Raw genomic sequence first — 18170 nt, 5'->3', positions numbered from 1 at the left:
ACAGGAGCGAGTTGAACACCTGCCAACTTTTCACAGTTTTAAACGCTTTTAAATGTTGTGCATTTTTTTGTGCTTTGTTGTTGTCATTTCTTTGGCTTATTTCTTTTTAGAATCTTTGACTTCAGATTTGAAATGTAGAGCAAGGGATTAGTAATGTAAGTAACAGTGATGTGAGAAGTAGTAAAGTCATGTGTTCGTTTTTGTTTTTTTTTCTTTTTTCCTGGCTGCCCAACTGTGTGAGAGAAAGCAGATATCAAACTAATTGGCAGTTTATAGTTTCTGATTGAAGCTGGAAGTGAAAAGGCCAAAGCTAAAGGGGCAGAGAGGCTCAGTGGTATGTTCTGGCCATTTTCCAAATCTATTCTCAGATTCTTTGGACAGAAGACAGTTTAAAACAATGTGAATTGATCATTGGATTACATCAGGTCATTGGAAAAGCGGTCACTAATTACCAGTTTGAAGAAAGCTGCTGAAGACATTACACACATATACTCCTAAAATAATTGTTTTAATTGCCCGTACTAAATGGTACATGGTGGATCAATCAAATCAGATTTGTGTGTTTTGCTTTGAGTTGCTCTTACCAATAACTTCTTAGTGTTTTTTCTAGTGTCCCTTTAAAAATATGTAATTCACTTTAGTGATTTTTCTACTGTCTTTCCTCTCCTGTTTTTCCTCCTGTCATATTACAAGGCTAGGCAGAAGCAAAAATGGTAACTATGCACAGAGCGTAGGCTAGCAAGATCAGTGTCTGAGGCTCAGCAGTCTGTCAACTCAGCTTATTGGAAGGGGCTCCACATGCTTTCTGTCTGTGATAAATGACTTGTTCAGCACGCTGTGGCCACATAGTCTTACAACATGACTGTCTGACATAGAGGGAATACAGGCTCCTTGCACTTGAGAGGTGGGTCTTGCTTCTTGACCTGTGAAGTGTTAGCTTTCACACAGTTACTGCAAACTCATGCAGATGTTACTGTGATATTTAATGGTTGTGAGCTTGTTCCAGCTTGGAAGTCTGCTTGTCTGCTCTTCAGCCCATTGACAGCCCCTCTGCGTTGTCAAAGGCTCTGGCAACAGAAACTGTATGAGGGAACGTTTATTTCCTTGCATATTGTACTGGGTTTGGCTGGGATGGAAGTTTTCTTCCTAGCAGCTTATGTGGTGCTGGTTTGGATTTGTGACCAAACCAGTGTTGATAATGCACTAGTATTTTAACTGTTGCTGAGTGTTTATGCAGCAACAAGGCTTTTGCTGTGTTTGTCAGGGAAGCCCTGCAAGCAAGCAGGCTAGGGTAGGTGAGGGTCTGAGAGGGGACACAGCTGAGACAGCTGAAGTGACCAAAGGGTTATTCCATGTTGGTATATAACAGCCTTGCTCAGCGGTAAAAACATGGGAGGAGCAGGGGGATTTTTGTTAAGTAGCTGTTTCTTGGAGCCTGGCTGGGCATTGGTTTGCAACTGGGAGATGGTGTGTTTGCCTTTGCATCGCTTTTTTGTTAGGAATTAGTGTGTGTGTGTGTGTGTGTGTGTGTGTGTACACATTTCTAATTAAAATACTGTTATCTTGACCAACATTTTTTTTTTTTTTTTTTTTTTCTCACATTTATTCTTCCAGTTCAGCCCTATCCCATTTTAAGGAATGGACAAGCAACTAAGTGGGGACTTATGTGCTATCCAGTGTCAATCCACACTGTGTGTGTATAGACAAAAAGCTGGCTAGTCACCTGAATTTCAGAAAAGTGATCTCACCAGTCCCTTACTTTTATACTTTTACTAGGATTCTACTTGCTTTGCTAACTTTTCTTGTAACTAGCAAGGGCAGTGCAGTTTTTTGAATCCATCACTGATGTGTAGTGATACCTGGTAGAAGTCTCCCTTGTTTAATCAGTTGAAAGAATCCTTGTCTGTCAAATATAATCAACTTCAATTGTCAGATGTAAACTGCTAAATGTTGAGTCTGTATACGCATTGGAAACTGAGGTGTTAAAATAGTTTTATACATTTAGCTTCTTAGGAAACTTACTCCATTGAGTATGTGGTACTCTTGTCTACAAACAACAGAAAATAGTTGTTGGAGTATTGCTGCTTCTGAAATAATAGTTGCTAACTCCTTTATGACTGCGTTGCGTATAAACTTGCTTTGCATCCAGAAATGTTCCTGATGATAAACTCCTAGAGCTTAGTCTTAACTCCTTACTATACTTGAATTAGAAAAGATGTGGCAGATGTTTCATGTTCCCCCAATGTAGTAATTCATAAAATAAGTCTTTGTAGTCTGACTTCTGTGTATTTCTTTATGCATGCTAACTAACTCATTTTGGCTCTTTCAGATTTATAGTTTACTCTCTTTGACTGTAAATCACTTGCAAGGGAAATACTGTGGGACAGTGAAGCAAGAGACTATGTACAAATTTCTGACAGCTGCCTCTGACCACAGTGTTAGGTAAATAAATTCATGGTGTAATTTTAATTTATAAACATTCATGAGAGATTGTGTTTGTTCATAATAAGTTTTACTAAAATGCACTGTGTATCATTTGAAGCACTACCAAGAGCCCACAGTAAGTATGTTAATATTCATTTTTCAGGACTGCATGGTTCCTTTGCATTGTAAACTATGAGCATGCTCTAGGTCTTCCTTTCCTCTCAGTTGGCATAAAGTATAGTAGAGGCAGGGTTCAATGGCACTTACCTGTGTTTCAGTGCTGTTAAATTTTTATGCTCCTTTGTTGGATACTCCTTGTTGTGTGGTTATCTTCATTTGGTATTCAATTTCAGATACTTTTACTGAATGCCTGTTCTCATATTCATGCCACCAAGAAGAGCTGTGCCCCATTTTTCCATGTGCTTTCAGATACTTGCATCGCCTTGAGGAGAGCCATACATCCAAGCAACCCCAAGTAAAGTATGAACAGCATTTAAGCTCCAGAATTTCTTTTATAAGCATGCTTCTAACTTTGAAGCATGCAGATGTTCTGTGGCTGACCTCAGTACCTGCTTTGAAGGTTTTTCGTACTGTTTTGTCATTGAACATACAGCTAAGAAGTCCTCAGCAAACCATCCATTTTCTTCCCTGAGCTGCATAGCCTTGAGAAAACAATCCTCAGTGCCCATAGGCTCTGTGTGGTGTGTTCTGATTAGTCAGTTTAATATTGTGTCCCTGCTTAGCCAGGTCATGTGGAATTTGAAATACTAAATTACGTATCATGAGGCTGATGCTAGTTCATTAATTAGCACTTCAGACTTCAGGTAGTCTCAGACAGAATCTCACAGATTCTGTTGCTAGAATAATGTTTACATCAGATGTTTTTTTTTCCTCTGGGGCTTCAACCACAATCATCTTAGAGGCACTTTCTGAAGCTGAGGGTTGAAGACTTTGCATGGTAAAGTCAATTATCTGTGTTGTTCTCTGTTCTTGTGTATTACTAGTGATATAAGGAAGTAACCCTACACAGCAGTTATTCAAATGAATTTTGTCCTGTTGAAACCTGATGCTGGCTAGAGGGTGTTCTGTCAGGCTTAGTCATCTCAATAAGCTTTGAAAACACACACATACGTGTGTTTGTTCTTTTTGTGTAATGATAGTCAAGAGGTACAAAATCCTCAAGTTGGAAGGGACCCACAAGGATCATTGAGTCCAACTCCAGGCTCCACACAAGACCAATCAGATCAGATCTCTGAGAGCATTGTGCAGATGCTCTCAGATGCAGCTCTGTGCCATAGCCACTTCCCTGGAGATCCTGTTCCAGTGCCTGACCACCTTCTTGGAGAAGAACCTTTTCCTGATATCCAACCCGAACCTCTTCTGTCACAGCTTCATGCAGTTTCCTCGGGCCCTGTTACCCTCACCAGAAAGAGATCAGCGCCTGCCCTTCCACTTCCCCTTGTGAGGGAGCTGTTGGCTGTGATGAGATCTTCCAGCAGCATAGCTCCTTGAGTTGGATACCTTCTTCCTACCATTGGCCCTTGTAGTTTTCATCACAAGCATTGCCACTTGTCTTCTCAGTTTCCATTTCCTCTCTCATCTGCTCCTTCCTAATGCATAGTGTAGTACTGGGTGTCAGCATGTTGCCCCACTGTCATAGATGTTTGTGTCAGCCTTCTGTAGACATCGGATAGTGAGGGTGGCTTCAGTCACTGACTTCTGCTATCTAGTGGAACAACAGTCCTGACTCCAGATGCCTGGATTCTAAAAGGAGGAAAACGTATCTGTAAGGAATTTGCTTTCTTAGACTCCTAGGCTAGTCCTCTTGTGCAGAGGCTTTCAAGTAAACATGTGGTTGCTGAATAGCTCTCTCTTCAATTCACAAAAAGAAAAATGTCCTTTGCTTGCACCAGAGATCTTGAGTTACCAGAAGACTCCTGAAGGCTTTGTAAAATACATGCTTTGAATGCTTAAATAAAAAGATCTGATCACTGTAGTTCTTCTATATTCATACATACTGTTCCTCTCCCCAGTATGAGGGTGTCAGTTGTACATTGTGCGAGTGTGTCTGTCAATTGCTTACTTCAGAGGCTGGCTGTTGATGTTTGTGTTGAGGGGAAGAGGATAACATGATTCTGCACAACTTCATGGAAGAGACAGTAGTTTTAAACTCATATTTTTCTGCTGAAACATACCTTACGCTCAAAGATTTATTGACTTGCTATGAAGTGGAAGCTGCATTAACTCTTCCTTAGGTGATTTAGAATGCCTATACCTTGTGAAGGGTTAAATGTACCAAAATAGCAGAAATCCTTGGAATTTTCAAGATTCTCAGTGTGCAAACCTGAAATGTTTTCTTAGGCATTCTGAACTATTTTCAAAGAATTTTTCTTAATATTATTTGTTTTGTTTTCTGCCAATTTGAGAGTAGAAACTTATTTTAGTCTTTGACAGGATAAGAAGGCAAACCTTGATTTTTTTGGGGGGGGCCTACAACAAGAGAGCAAACTATTTCTTAATTTGGTTTCGGCAAAGGTTTGTTATAGCAACTGCAGTAGTTTTTTTGCACTTTATGTGATCTACTTTTTTCTTATGTTCATTACAGTTGTTCATCTGATTGTTTGGACTTTTGTTCTCATCTTTTTATCTTTTAGTAGGTTGAAGAATAGACTGATGTTTTACCTGATGTTGAGCTCAGAACTTAAAATGAGTTTCACTGTTTCTTTTGTCTACCTTCTGAACAGTAGTCTTCTGACAGTGAATTTCTTATCAGACTTATCTCTGCTGTCTTCAAAATAGGCATTCCTGGTTTTTTTTTATAACTGTTTTTGATTTAAATGGAACTGATAGAGTAGCAACTTTGGGCTGACTCCGGTTTGTATGATGATCAGCTGATAAGAATGCACAGTTTTATGTTCCTTAACACCACTTCCAGATTTTTCAGGCTTTTGTGAGCAACTTTGAGGTCCTCGTGTTGCTCAAGCGTTGAAATGTTCTGCTACTTATTGGTTTTCATTTATAATAGCAGTTCTGTTTATGGTCAGTTCTACTCACTAGACCAAAAATGCAATTAAAAAAATTTTATAAGTTACCCTTATGATGCTTACAAGAGACTATCAGTAAAAATGTAGAGGTTTAGATCTGTTAGTGTCAGTCTGGGATTTCTTCTGTAGCATTTTGTTTTGGATGTATTTTTGCTTTGTTTTTAATTTCCTCTGTTTTCATTTTGAACTTTTATTGAATGTATTTACAGTTCCTGTTCAACTTTAGATGCCATGGAAGTGTTTTTACATGGTATTGGTCTAGAACACATAATAGGATTATTGAAGGTAAGATATAATGTGTCTGCTATCTATAATTTCGTGAAACATACCATAAATGTCAAAATAAATTCTACATTTATTTAAGTAAATGTATTAAGTGAAATTTCACCTTTGAAGTGTAAAGGTCCACTGCAGTGGACTGGATTGCTTAATTTTGATTTTGAGCATAAGTCACAATGTGATATTTCTCAACTGGAGGACACTTGTTTTTCTTAGATACATGGTGTCATTGTTTTTGTTTATGAAAACTGAAGTAAAGTGTACGTGAAAAAAAAATAATGAAAACATTGTTTTCTTTTGAAACTATTTTTGGTGACAGAAAATCCTTTAATTTATGTAGGACAGAGATGTATACTTATGGCAGCTTCTGACCATGGAAAAAGAAGAGATGATACAGGTTAGTTTAAAAAATTCAAAAATTGTTTTCTTCTTTTTCAGAAATGGTTTCAGTATGTTACCTTTATTAATATCTAACCATTATAAAAAGTCATCTTTAAAGACCTGCTCTCAAAATCTTTGACAAATTCTTCAATTTTTGTGTAAATGTAGATGACTTCTTTGTGTAATCTGACAGACCTGCCTTCAATTCTGTGAGGTGAATTCTCAGGTCGTCTTTGCCTGCGTCTGACTGTGGAGGTTCCCTCTGTTTCTTTGCTGTAATGAAGTGGGAGTTGGGGTGAGCGGGAAATAGTTCAATTTTGAATTTTAGTTACTGCCACCGTTATGATGTGTGTTTTCCCTGAATGCAGATCACTGCTAGGATAAGCAGCAGATAATCCTATGTATCCATTTTAAAGGTGGTCATTTTTTCTTTTTCTTTTTTTTTTTTTTTTTTAAGTTAAAAAAAAAAATCTTTCTTGCAGCCTACTGCATTTGGGAAGCTCGGTATTTCACCCTTGTCCAGGAGAAATTGGTACGTTTTTATAAAGTTTTAGTTTGTAATAGAAATAGGGCAGTAGCTTTTTCCTTAAACTCCTCACTGAAATTACTGCTCTGGAAAATGAAAGGTTTTGTTCACTTGAAGGAAGAGGCCAAAATGAAATTGTGCTATAGAGTCTCCTTGGTGCGGCACAGGTACTTCAGGCTGCAGCATTTTTCTGAGCGGTCTCTACCCGGTCCAGGTTACCAGAGAGGCCTTGTTCAGTTAGCTCCTTCAGACCTGCTACTCATGCTGTCTATGTACATCCTAAGTGTCAGCTTCTTTTCCCCTCTATTCTGGTTTGGATAACCAGTTGTTTTACCCTGGAACAGTGCCAGAACATTCGTGGTACCAAGGAGGCATGTATTCCAGCAGCAGCAATCAAAACGTAACTGCGGATATTGGTGTTCCTTCAGAGCTGATGTCACTAGGCTGTCCTGCGTGGAGATTTGTCTTGTCACTGAGCTAGCATTTTCAGTGTTTTGACAGAGCTCAGAAATACCTGTATTCTCAGAGGGTTCATGTATAGGGAGTTTTATCAATCAAGATTTTTTTTAAGAGTTGATTTAGACATAAATATTACAAGGCATATCAGCACCTGTGTGGATCGTAGTGTCCCAGTGTGGGCTTTATTTGATTCCTTAAAGCCCCCCTTTACAGGGGTTTCACTCTTAAGAGATTTTTGTGGTTTTCTCCTCATGACTGTGAACTGCTCTCTCTCATGTCTGCACTGAACTGCAAATCTGATGGAGTATGCATTAAAATTCACCACCTGTTTTGATGTAATCATTTTTATTTTGTTTTGTCCAGGGTGCGTTGGAGGAGGGGAGAGTATTATGGACTGAAATGAATAGCTGAGCCTTACTTAAAATACTTCAGCTTCACTGATGAGACAAAATACTTTTCACGCAAACTGATAACTTCTCTTTCAGTGTTCAGATGTGTTTGGAATTCCTTAATACAAAGGACAGTCTGGAATGATGCTTGGGCTGGCTGTTCTTGCTCAGGAAGACAACTTCTCTAGGAGCAGGATTCTTTTTTGCATCTTGTCTTGGCAACAGCAGAAAACAGTGCCTGGAAAATAAGTCATATTTTGTGCATGGACGTAAATTAATTAGTCTTCAAGTCGGAATTTAAAAAATAACATCGCACACCTGGCTTATTACCATTTCATAAGTTATCATCAATTCTTGATTATAGTTTTAGAGCTCTGCTAACAGTTTCTCCCCTTACTGCTGGTAGAAAAAAATTTAATCTGTTTTCTCATAACAGAGTTGAAAGTTTTTGGTGCGATGGCAGATCTTCCACTAACAGCCAGCTCTTTTAAATAGCCTGGATCTTATTACTGCAAAGATTAACGATGACTTCTGACGGATGCCTCTGAACCATGCTGCTTTTTATCCAAGGAACTGGAGAAAAAATCCTGTCACTAACATGAGACACTTTCCTCCATCAAACTATATCGGGAAGATATTTTCTCTGTAAATATCTTTATCTGTATTCTACAACAGAGCCTAAACAATGACTCTTTCAAGTTGAAATCCTTGCATTCCTTCAAGTTATAAACTGCTCCATACTGAGACATGTCTGCTCAGTATACTGGGACAAGTCTATACAACATTTGGAGGTTTTTGTCTGCTTGTTCTTCTTGTGACACTTAGATTTTTATTTTTTTTTTTACTGGAGGAGAGGCATGTTTTTTTGAGTATTTGTCTCATAAGGCAGTGCCATGAGTACTTGATGTGTTTTGAACTGACAAAATTCCTGTCTCACTGTCTGTTAGCTTATTAGAAGAGAAATTGGCATCTTCTTCAGATTAGAGAATGTGTAGTAAAAATTTGACACATCAAAATATAAGCCAGGAGTTTAACTTCATCATTGGAGAGTTATCTAGTCTGCATACTTCTGTATCACAGTGCCAAGACTCTCCTTCCTCTGACCACCTTCCCACACACAAAAAAACATTTTATACTTGGCAGAAAATAAAGTGAATAAAAAATAGTGACCATTTGGGCAACATGACAAAGAGTTCATATATAACCTCACTGGTATGTTATCTGAGAAGCATGCCATCTTTCACTTGAGGCAATCTGTTACTCACCTTCTATTATTTCTGTCTGAAGGATGACAGAGAATGTTAATGCTGGTACGCAAGTTTTTAGCTATTTTTTTTTTTCATTTTACTTTATTCCTAAGTAAAAACAAAGTAAGTCTACGTACCTGAAATAAAAATCTGGACTATGTGTAGTCTATTCTACAGATATAAGTAAATCCATATACAGCACTTCTTTCTTAGACATATGGCCACTTAAAAAATAGTAGTTGCACTGTGTAGACTGCAGAGTATAACTGAACAATTACTAGCCTAAAAGTTTTCTCATCCATGAGGAAGAAGAAGGGTTTCACAGACTGTTCATGTTCCATTCACACACGCATCTTGTTCCATTTCATCATTGCATGAATGGTCAGATTGTGGCTAAATTTTCCTGTTCAGCATAAGTGGTCTGGAAAAGAAAATTGTCTGCTTTGGAAAGAGGTTTGGACTGGTCCTTTTCTTCTCAAGTTCTGCACCTAGTACTTCTCAATTCAAAAAGTGCTGTGCTAATGGTAGACTTTTGACAGTTTCTTTGACAGTTCTTTCTTCACAAGGCATATCTACAAGGTGTTGTGTGAGTGCTCAGTCAACTGATCTGTTCACAGAACGATGTAGTTATCTTTTATTTGTAGGAACCCAAATTAGAACATGTGTCTGATGCACTGATGAGAAAGCTATATCCTTATTTGCTTGTTCAAGGAATGGGAAGATGAATCAAAATCAGTTCCAATCGTAATAGTTCTCGCTTTGGCCAGATTTAATATTCAGGAGTAACTCCTGCTCTGACCTTGGAAGAGTTCACTTGATTTTTCTGATTGTACTTAAATTTGCTGCTCACAGATCAGCTTACTACTGTGTCATGAGATGGCAGTTGTTAGATCTCACTTTGTTTTGTAAACAGTAAGAAAACATTAATTCATACTAGATAGTACCACAAAACTCTTGAAAAAATAAGGTTTTTGAAAGAGGTATGATACTTTGCAAGACAGGTTTCCCTAAACAGAGGAGAAATAAAATACATGTCCAAAAGTACATAAAAGCCTTCTTGTAATTTGGACTCTTTCTTTCTAATTTACAATTTGATGCAGACTTAGCTCAGAAAAAAAATAATGTGAACTATTAACACTGTATCACTGTTGTGATGATTAGTTGTTTCTTACTGTAAGATGGTTTAGATGATTCTGAATTAGTGAAGCATAAGATCCTAGCATGGGGGTACTTATAAAAACTACTGCTAATGTTTTTTAATACCCAGATTTTTGAGTATCCTGTGCAAGATCAGTTTGGCTCCTACTTGGTTCTTGTCTTATTTTCTGTTGTTATCATGTTTTTGTTTTTTTTTTTTTTTAATTCTAATTTCCTTTGGAAATAACATACATAGTTGATTACTTAAATGTAACTTCTTTTGACTATTAATTATAAATTCATAAAATAGCAGTACTGAACTGTTTTATGTTTAATACGTGTTAAAACTAAATCATATGTCTGAAATTACTTTTTGAATTTAGATAGGTATTACAAATCCTGTAGATCAACAGAAACTCCTAGATGCCATTAATGAGCTGCAAGTGGAAGAAACAAGATTTAGAGACCTTTCTGAATTAGCAAATCTGGAAGTCAGGTAATAACCATGTTTCTATGGAAAGTAAACTGGAATGCAAACTATTTAAGGTAACTGCAGTATTTTCTATAGCATGAAATTTAGATTCTCTGGCACCTCATCCTATGCATAAACATTCATGGGATGCCTGTTAGTGGATCGTGAGGAATGAAAGTAGGTGCATTTTATACAAATAAAATTAAAAGCACAGCTTCCTGCTGTAGGAATCTTTTTATCAGTTATATTGCAATTCTTATGCCATTATTTTGGTCATCTTTGAGTGATGAATTCTTTATCTGTATCTCAGACCTGCACTGCTGTGCACGTTTCAATAGGTGTGTTTATATCAAGCGACTTCTCTGGCTCCAATATTAACTCGTTCTTTAGTTGTTCTGATAAGCTTGCTCTGTTTGCTTACCCATGCTTCAAGAGCATCACTGACACTTTCAAACTCTAAACAATATGGCCTGTGTAATTCTCCATTGTGTCTGTAGACAAGACAGATTGTTAGTACTGCTATCAAATATGAGAGTAAAATGCAATTAAAAAGTAGGAGGCAGAGGTGTATATTATTTCTGCATATGGGCTTAATTTTCAACTGATTAATTAACTACCTGTCTGTGTCTGTCTAATTCATGTAGATTTCTGGATTCCGTGTTTTTCTAGAAACAGTATTATTAAATTTTACCTGTCTCCTAGGTGCTCGTAGAGCAGTTCCTGTGTCTGCCACAAAAAGAAGAATGTAGTAAGGGTAGAGGTGTCTTAAGATTTCTTAAACCTCTTATCCTTCTGTTTTGTTGTGTGAATGTTTTATCTAGAAGAGAGCTGTGGATTTGGATTTAGATTCTGTGTTCATACCTTCTTTCATGTTACTTTCCAGAGCCATAGAATTGTTTCCGAAGAGTGAGACCACTTGGATACTTAGAAAACAGATCTCAGCACAGAACTGTGGTTTGCCTTTCAGAAGCCTTTGTTAGCTGTACTATCTTTGTTCAGCTTGGGTCAGACTGCTCTGTTTAGGAGATATTGCACCATCCCCATGCTGTAGCTGCCTCACGAGTTAGGCTCTGTGTGCTAGATTTCTCTCTTCCTACTCTCATCACCAGTTGCGTGGCATTATCATCTTCATTGCACAGGACTTGTGACAGACTCCTCCTTGTATCCGATCTGTTCATTACATAATTTTCTTCTATCTAGAAAAGTGAGTGTAGTTCCTCTTTAAAGTGTGTGTATAGGGAAGTGCTTGAAGCCCACATCTTGTCTCTTGAGTAGTGGCTTGACAGTTTTCTTAGCTATTTCTTTCTTCTCCAGAACTCTGGAGAGACCTGTCTGCCTTATGTGGAGGCTAAACTTGACATTGTATTGTAAGTTGGACTGAAGAATGTGCTAGGGTTCAAGTGCTTTCTGTATATGTCGCCATCCATCCTCTGGAGGCAGCTGAATCACGGTGACACTGTGCTTTAACCCTCATGTTGTGGTTCTGTCTACTGCATTCTCCACTCCTGTTTAATCACTCTTAAATACACTGATTGCTTCTGACGCTGGCACTCTGCCTGTTTCTGTAACCATTACTGTGTTCATACAAAAAAGTCTTTGCAGGCTTTTTGAGTTAGATTTTTGTGCCGTGATACCAAGTTTGAACTGTGGGATGAGAGGGCGCGTAAGGCTCTTGAAATGGGAAACACCTGAAAGATTGAGGTGAGCTGGGAGAGCCAGGTGTTCATGTTTTATTGCAGGACTTTGGTACTGCCTACTTGTTTCTGAGATTTCTCTGTCAAAGCAAGCACTTACTTCCGAAAGAGAATTAAGGTGCAAACTAGCAGGTGTGCTACAAGACCAGAGAGCTAAAGTTCTGGCATGTAAGAAGGTACAAAGCATCATAACATCCGTATTTTCTGGCAGCACCTGGGCTTTTCCTGTTAAAATGGAGGCTTTGCTGTTGAGCTGAGACAGCAGACTGGTCATCTGGGTTCCTGTGTCCAAGCTAGGCACTTTTGGAAAATGATTTTGATTCTTCATCAAGGGATCATTCGTTTCAGTTTAAGATGACCAGTTCAAGCTTCACACATTGTTTTATGTTAGAAATGTATGCTTTTTTACATTGGCCCGTAGCAAGTGGTATTTAGTTTACACACTCAAGCAAGACAGCTAAAAAAGATCAAATGGGAAATAAGTGGAATAATAGAAAAAATTAGTTCAGGGCGTGTATGAGGAGCAGGGAGTGGAAGCAAACACTCAGGTACAGTCTTACACACCAGTAACATGATCATCCTATAGAATTCTAAGTACCACACGAAATACCACACACAAAAAATCTTGAAACCTATATAGATCACAAAACCAGAAAGTAATTGAAGACTTAAATACAAAAAAATATGACAGCACTTCAGTTCAGGCGAGTACTGCATAGCTTTCTAAAAAATGGCTTGACATGTATTTCAGGAATCTGACCTTGAGTCTAAAATCATACTCTGTTTACCTGCTCTTATATAAAGATTTTACTTGCCATTTGTTCAAAGTCATTCTTTGAGAAGGAAGATCAGTCATTAAGTCATAAAAAAACTAACATAGTAGAAAATGTTGAACTGATTGATTATAAACTCGCAGACTGTCCAGCAGCGTTTAGCCACTGGTATTTTGACAGCTATTAATTTTTTTAAAAAGTGATGAGTTTTTTGAAAATGTTATTTTTGTTTCCAGATATTTCCAAATGGAAATAACATCACTGCAGCAGATAGTTCTTAAATATATTTTCATGGAATTTCTATTTGTATAATAAAGAAGTATGAGGCGTAATGTTGGAAAAATATTTACAGTGCTTTACTGTAGGAGTTCTAGAACCATTCTCAACAAAAATAACTTTTCTGACAAGACAGAAGGTGCCATAACTGATTCTAGCTTGCTAGTAAGTTATCTTTCTAAGTAGAAGAAAGTTTTCATGAGTGACTCAGTTGAAGTACCATGGGAGAAACTTCTTACCTCTAGACGTGATTAGTTTGCTTAGTGTTGGTTTTAAATATAATTGTTATATTGTTCTGAAATAAATAGTAATTTAATATATAAAAATAGTAGGCTTTCTCATTTCCAATTCTTCATGTCAGACTCTGAACAATCTTGGTTTTCAGTCTTCAGCACCCCTGTTGATGCTTCTGTTTGAAGTGGTGAGGTCTTGGTTGTTGGGCACTGTTGCAGATCGCAGACATTCTGAGCTGCAGTGGAGACTTCGCTCACAATCGTCTTACACCAGAATTGAATGATGCATTAAAAGCTCATTCTTGAAATCCCGATTGATTTATATGATGTAGGAAGAGATTTACATTTACAGGGTGTGTTTTCAAAATTATTGAATGCTTTATGTTATCTTAATTTTCTGTGTTTTTTTTTTTAAACTGGATTACTGTGTTTGTGAAGCATTACATCTTTTCATTTTTCTCTGCCTGAACTTGCTGTACTGTCATTATGCAGACTGATTAGGTGGTGAATTCGCAGGAGCTGGATTTGATGTTTGCATCTTCCACCAAGAAAAACTAGAAGATTGGAACTTGGTGCTGAGGTTTAGGTGCAGAGTTGACTGTTCACAGGGCTGGCAGAATGTTTGGCTCTGCTTTGGAAGCTGAGATCTAGAGCAAAGGAACAGCTGCTTAAAGTGGAGATACTTTCAACAAATATAAAATGAAAATTTTAGGAAAGAAATTATTCTAAAGCAAGTTATAAAAAAGAGTGCAGTCCTAGCTGTGGATAATGCCCTGTGAGAACTTTGTTCTGGTTTTGTTGACACACTTCTTTCCTGATGGAGAGTCGTTCCTTAAGAGTTGAGTCTCCACTCTTGCTTATTTCTGCTTATCTGGATACTACAGTATATCAGGCCCCAGGTTTTTAGCTGTTTTTAGGAAGTAAATGTTTTGCCAAGCAGATCAGTGTTGATTGGAGTATGCGTTGTCATGGGAAGAAGTTGAAAGCTGAATGAAAAGGTTCTGTGAGCCAAATCCAGCCTCTTTTTAGGCACCTGCACCACACAGGTTTGTGGCTTAGTTTAGGTGCTTGGCACATTGGGTTTAGACCTTTTTGCCATTGGAGGAGGCATGCAGGTAAGAGGGTGTGAGTGTGTTGAATTTGGATTCAGTAGCAGATGGCAGTAGGGAGAAGAGGAGCGTTGCACTTTGAATCCGTTTGCATGGATTCTCCAGTAAATGTAATGAGGTTCTGTGATAGAGCAGTATCCGCTTGAAATAGTCTTTTATATTGGTCCTGATGTTATTCACCTGGATGGCTTATAGCTTGCTCTAAAAACTTAGCATTGAAATTGTCTATTAAGTTCCTGTATCCTTTCCTCCAATTTTTGGAGACTGATTTTCAGAGTTATCTTCCTGCTTACATTTGAGTATATTGAGTTTACATTTCCTTCAAAGTAGATAACATCAGATATTTTAGACTTTAAGGAAAGCATTTCCACATCTTAGGCCCAAGAGAGTATTATCAGATTCTTCACTGTTCAGCTGTGCTGGAGACAAAATGCCTGTAGGCTAGCCATTTCAGTCCCAGCTCCAATGTATAAACCAGGATTATTTTTTTTCCCACCTCAAAAATATAAGCTTCAGTCATAAGTTCCGCTACATCAGTATGAAGTTGACTCAGTTGTCTGTTCCTGGTATTGCAAGACTGTGATCTCTGTGCTCACATGCACAGGAATAATGGTTATTATGCATAATGTCGTACAAAACACCGCTTGTAGCGGGTAATGAAATGTTTTCATTGATAAAAATAGGATTGAAAATGAGAAGTAGAAATGGAGGTTAACAGAACATTTCCAAAATGCTTTAGGATGATAGTTTTTCAGCTCTATGTGTAGCTAAATATTCTGAGTAGCATAACAGTTTGTTGCCCTACCAGAATGGGAGGGAGGAGCTGGAGGAGATGGGAAGGAGCATTGGTATGGACAATCAAAGTGTGCAGCTTGCTAAGATGTTACATGTTAGTGTTTAACTACCCTATTAAACAGACTGGGTTTTTTACTGTAGTGAAATTGCATGTCTGATTCGCTCACTAGCCAGTGTTGAAAATGCATAGATGATACTTAGCTTGCAGGAAGACATAACGTTTTACAAATAATGGCATATGGTTTTATTTTGGTAGTGGAGATGAATGCCTCAAGTTTCTTCAGAAGTTAAATAAAGAGTGTAGCAACCTGACTGTTCCTGTGCAGACCATAAATAAACACTTCCTCGAAAATTCTCACAAGGTATTCAACAAAAGGGGAAAAATGATTTAGAGTTTGGGGGAATAGCATTATCCTACCTTTGTAAAATGACAAATGTGTATGCTAATCAACTGTCTTGATTACTTTTAGTTTTATAGAACTGTCCAATGTTCTATCTCTAACGCATGGGGCTTTTTTGAAAAATTTGTTTCAAAAAGTTAAATCTAAAGATAAATCTGCTTTTCAGTGTTTCTGCTGTTGATTCAAGTGATTCAAGTGACAAGTTTCCAGAAAGGCTTAAAGAAGATAGTAGATCAGTGTCGTGTATAAATCATGCAATGAAAACCTGACAGAAATGAAGTTATAAACTTTTTCTGACACTGCCTTTTATGCTACATCAACTTGTATTAAGTTATGATGTACAGTCGTTGTGGCAAATAACTCTTTGACTCTTGACAGATGGTACTGCGGTGGGCACCAACTGAAAGATATATTGAAGTTTGCAGAGACTTGATTTGCAATGTTGAAAAGTTGGGAGAAGAAGTTAAGAGGCTGAACGAACTTGTGGCAAAGGTGGGTGTGAGGAGTGAGGCTATTTCTTACTATACAGAAACATAAGTTTCTGCGTGCGGTATTGAAAGTGATGTTCATTGGTGAGATGTCTGATACCTTTTTCTACCGGCTGCAATCTGAACATTGCAACTCCCACTCCCCAGTCTGGCTTTCCACCTTTCCGTAACAAAGTGAAATAATCTAAAGTATTCTAAAACTGTGTGGAGTGTCTCCAAAGGGAGGTGTAGTCCATCTTTTTATCACAGGAAGTAATTGAGTGGGAAATACGCCTGTGCGCTTGGACTGCCACTGTGGCATAAATGCCACTCAGAATACTTCTTAATTAAGGAATCTTTTGTTTGGAATTATTGACTCTCAAGGAAGATAGTACAGTTTTATGGATTGAATCAGAGGCATCCCAGATAACTTCACAGAGTGACAAAAGAAGAGGGTGGGAGAGGTCAAGGCTAGATGTTAGCACCACATCAGTCTTTCTCAGACCAACACAATGATATGCTCTTGTCAGATGGGGTCATTTTAAGTAATAGGCTAGTAAAATGAATGGCTGCTGGAATAGAGTAAATGGAGCATCAGTGTCAGAAAGGAATCTGTTACTAAATGAAGCCATGTGGAACTCAGACTTTGAGTATAAAGCTTCTAATGCAGTTTCCTGTAGTTTAAGTAAATCTAACATAGTATAACAGCCTTCTCCTAATAAATCACTTAACACCAAATATATTTAAGAGGTTGCAATGAAGAACTTCTAGCTGTTTGTGTTCCTTAGTTTGCATATGCAGAAGTCAACTGCATGTATGTATCTGCCTGCTGTGGGTGCAGGCCAGTGGTAAGGGAGTGGGGTGGGCCTAAGTTTAGGTGCTACTTGCACTTACTCTCATACATACTTAAGATTCTGTAGCTGCCAAGATGTAGCATAGTGGCTCTGTACCTTCTGTTAAAAAGACAACAAACATTAGCCTTCCAGTTATTTCAAAAATCTAATTCCTGTTCTATTAAAATACTGTAGCGTGTTATTTATTCCACTGATGAAGACTTCAATCCAAAGCATTTTGGTATTTCTTAATTTATGATGGACCGCTTCTGAATCACTGGAGAGCTCTGAAACATTTATTATGAAAACTGTGAATTTAAATGAAACTGTGAAACCTCTTGTATAGCAACGTGCTAATTCCCTTTATCTAAATCTTTGGTAACAGAGCTGCTCTGTTAGTAATATTTTACTGTATCAGCCCCTGAGTCAGAGACAGATGTTGGTGGGATGGCAGTAGAGGTTGAACCTTCCCACCAGTATCCCATTACATTTGTTGCCATGTGACAGATGGCAGCAGAGGGGCAGTCTGACAGAATGGCATCTGACATAGAAGGGCATATGAAGCAAAGTTGTGTCACTGAATTCCTCCATGCGGGGGAAAAATGGAACCCGCTGATGTTCATTGCTGCTTGTTGAGTGTTCATGGACACCAGACAGCAGACGTGAGCACAGTGAGGCAGTGCATTTCAACAGTGGAGACTGTGGCACTGGGCCACCTCCACTGGTGCAGATAGTTAGGAGTGCAGCATAGAGGCTCTTGTTCATTTCTGGTGAAAATGCACAGCTACTGGCAGTGATTATGTTGAAAAATAGTGTTTTGTAGCTGGGAATTTGCTCTATCGGGTGTTGTTACCGTGCTCTTCATTGCTTTTGGAGTTTCCGTGGAAGTAAATAAGAGGCATTACTTTTAAAATGATGTACATACACTTGCTGAGCTTAGTCATAACAGTACTTCTTTGCAATGCGTGTTAAGTGCATGACATGCAATTTTTGTAAGTGATGTTTAAAGTGGGATGGCCTGCCAAGCATTATGAAGTAAGGGAGGGAAGCAGGACAGCCCTGCTGCACTTCATGGCGAGGCTCCACTCAACTTCAGTAGATATTTGGGCAGGCCTTTGTGAGATACTTCTCCTGTCACTTCAATTTTAAAAAGTCTTGAAAGCTCGATCTGTGTTACATATTTAACTTTCTGTTTCAATAAACAGTTATTCTTGTAATTAAATTGAAAAAA

The 18170-nt window shown here is 38.1% G+C and overlaps 1 protein-coding gene across 1 annotated transcript in view; it reads left to right on the top strand.

Moving 5' to 3' along the window:
- Positions 1-18170, top strand: part of ASZ1 (ankyrin repeat, SAM and basic leucine zipper domain containing 1) — a gene marked incomplete at both ends in the record, with an annotated part of 36760 nt that overhangs the window by 18091 nt on the left and 499 nt on the right. The window contains 6 exons of the mRNA XM_079537223.1: positions 2330-2442; positions 5678-5753; positions 6088-6144; positions 10270-10382; positions 15495-15600; positions 16018-16131. Of these exons, the coding sequence (XP_079393349.1) occupies positions 2330-2442; positions 5678-5753; positions 6088-6144; positions 10270-10382; positions 15495-15600; positions 16018-16131 (579 nt within the window). The remainder of the gene's footprint in view (positions 1-2329; positions 2443-5677; positions 5754-6087; positions 6145-10269; positions 10383-15494; positions 15601-16017; positions 16132-18170) is intronic.

The sequence above is a fragment of the Tetrao urogallus genome (assembly GCF_951394365.1).
Source record: "Tetrao urogallus genome assembly, chromosome: 1".
Taxonomy (NCBI): Eukaryota; Metazoa; Chordata; class Aves; order Galliformes; family Phasianidae; genus Tetrao; species Tetrao urogallus.
The sequence above is the reverse complement of the archived record's forward strand: the minus strand, read 5'-3'. Positions and strand labels throughout refer to the sequence as shown.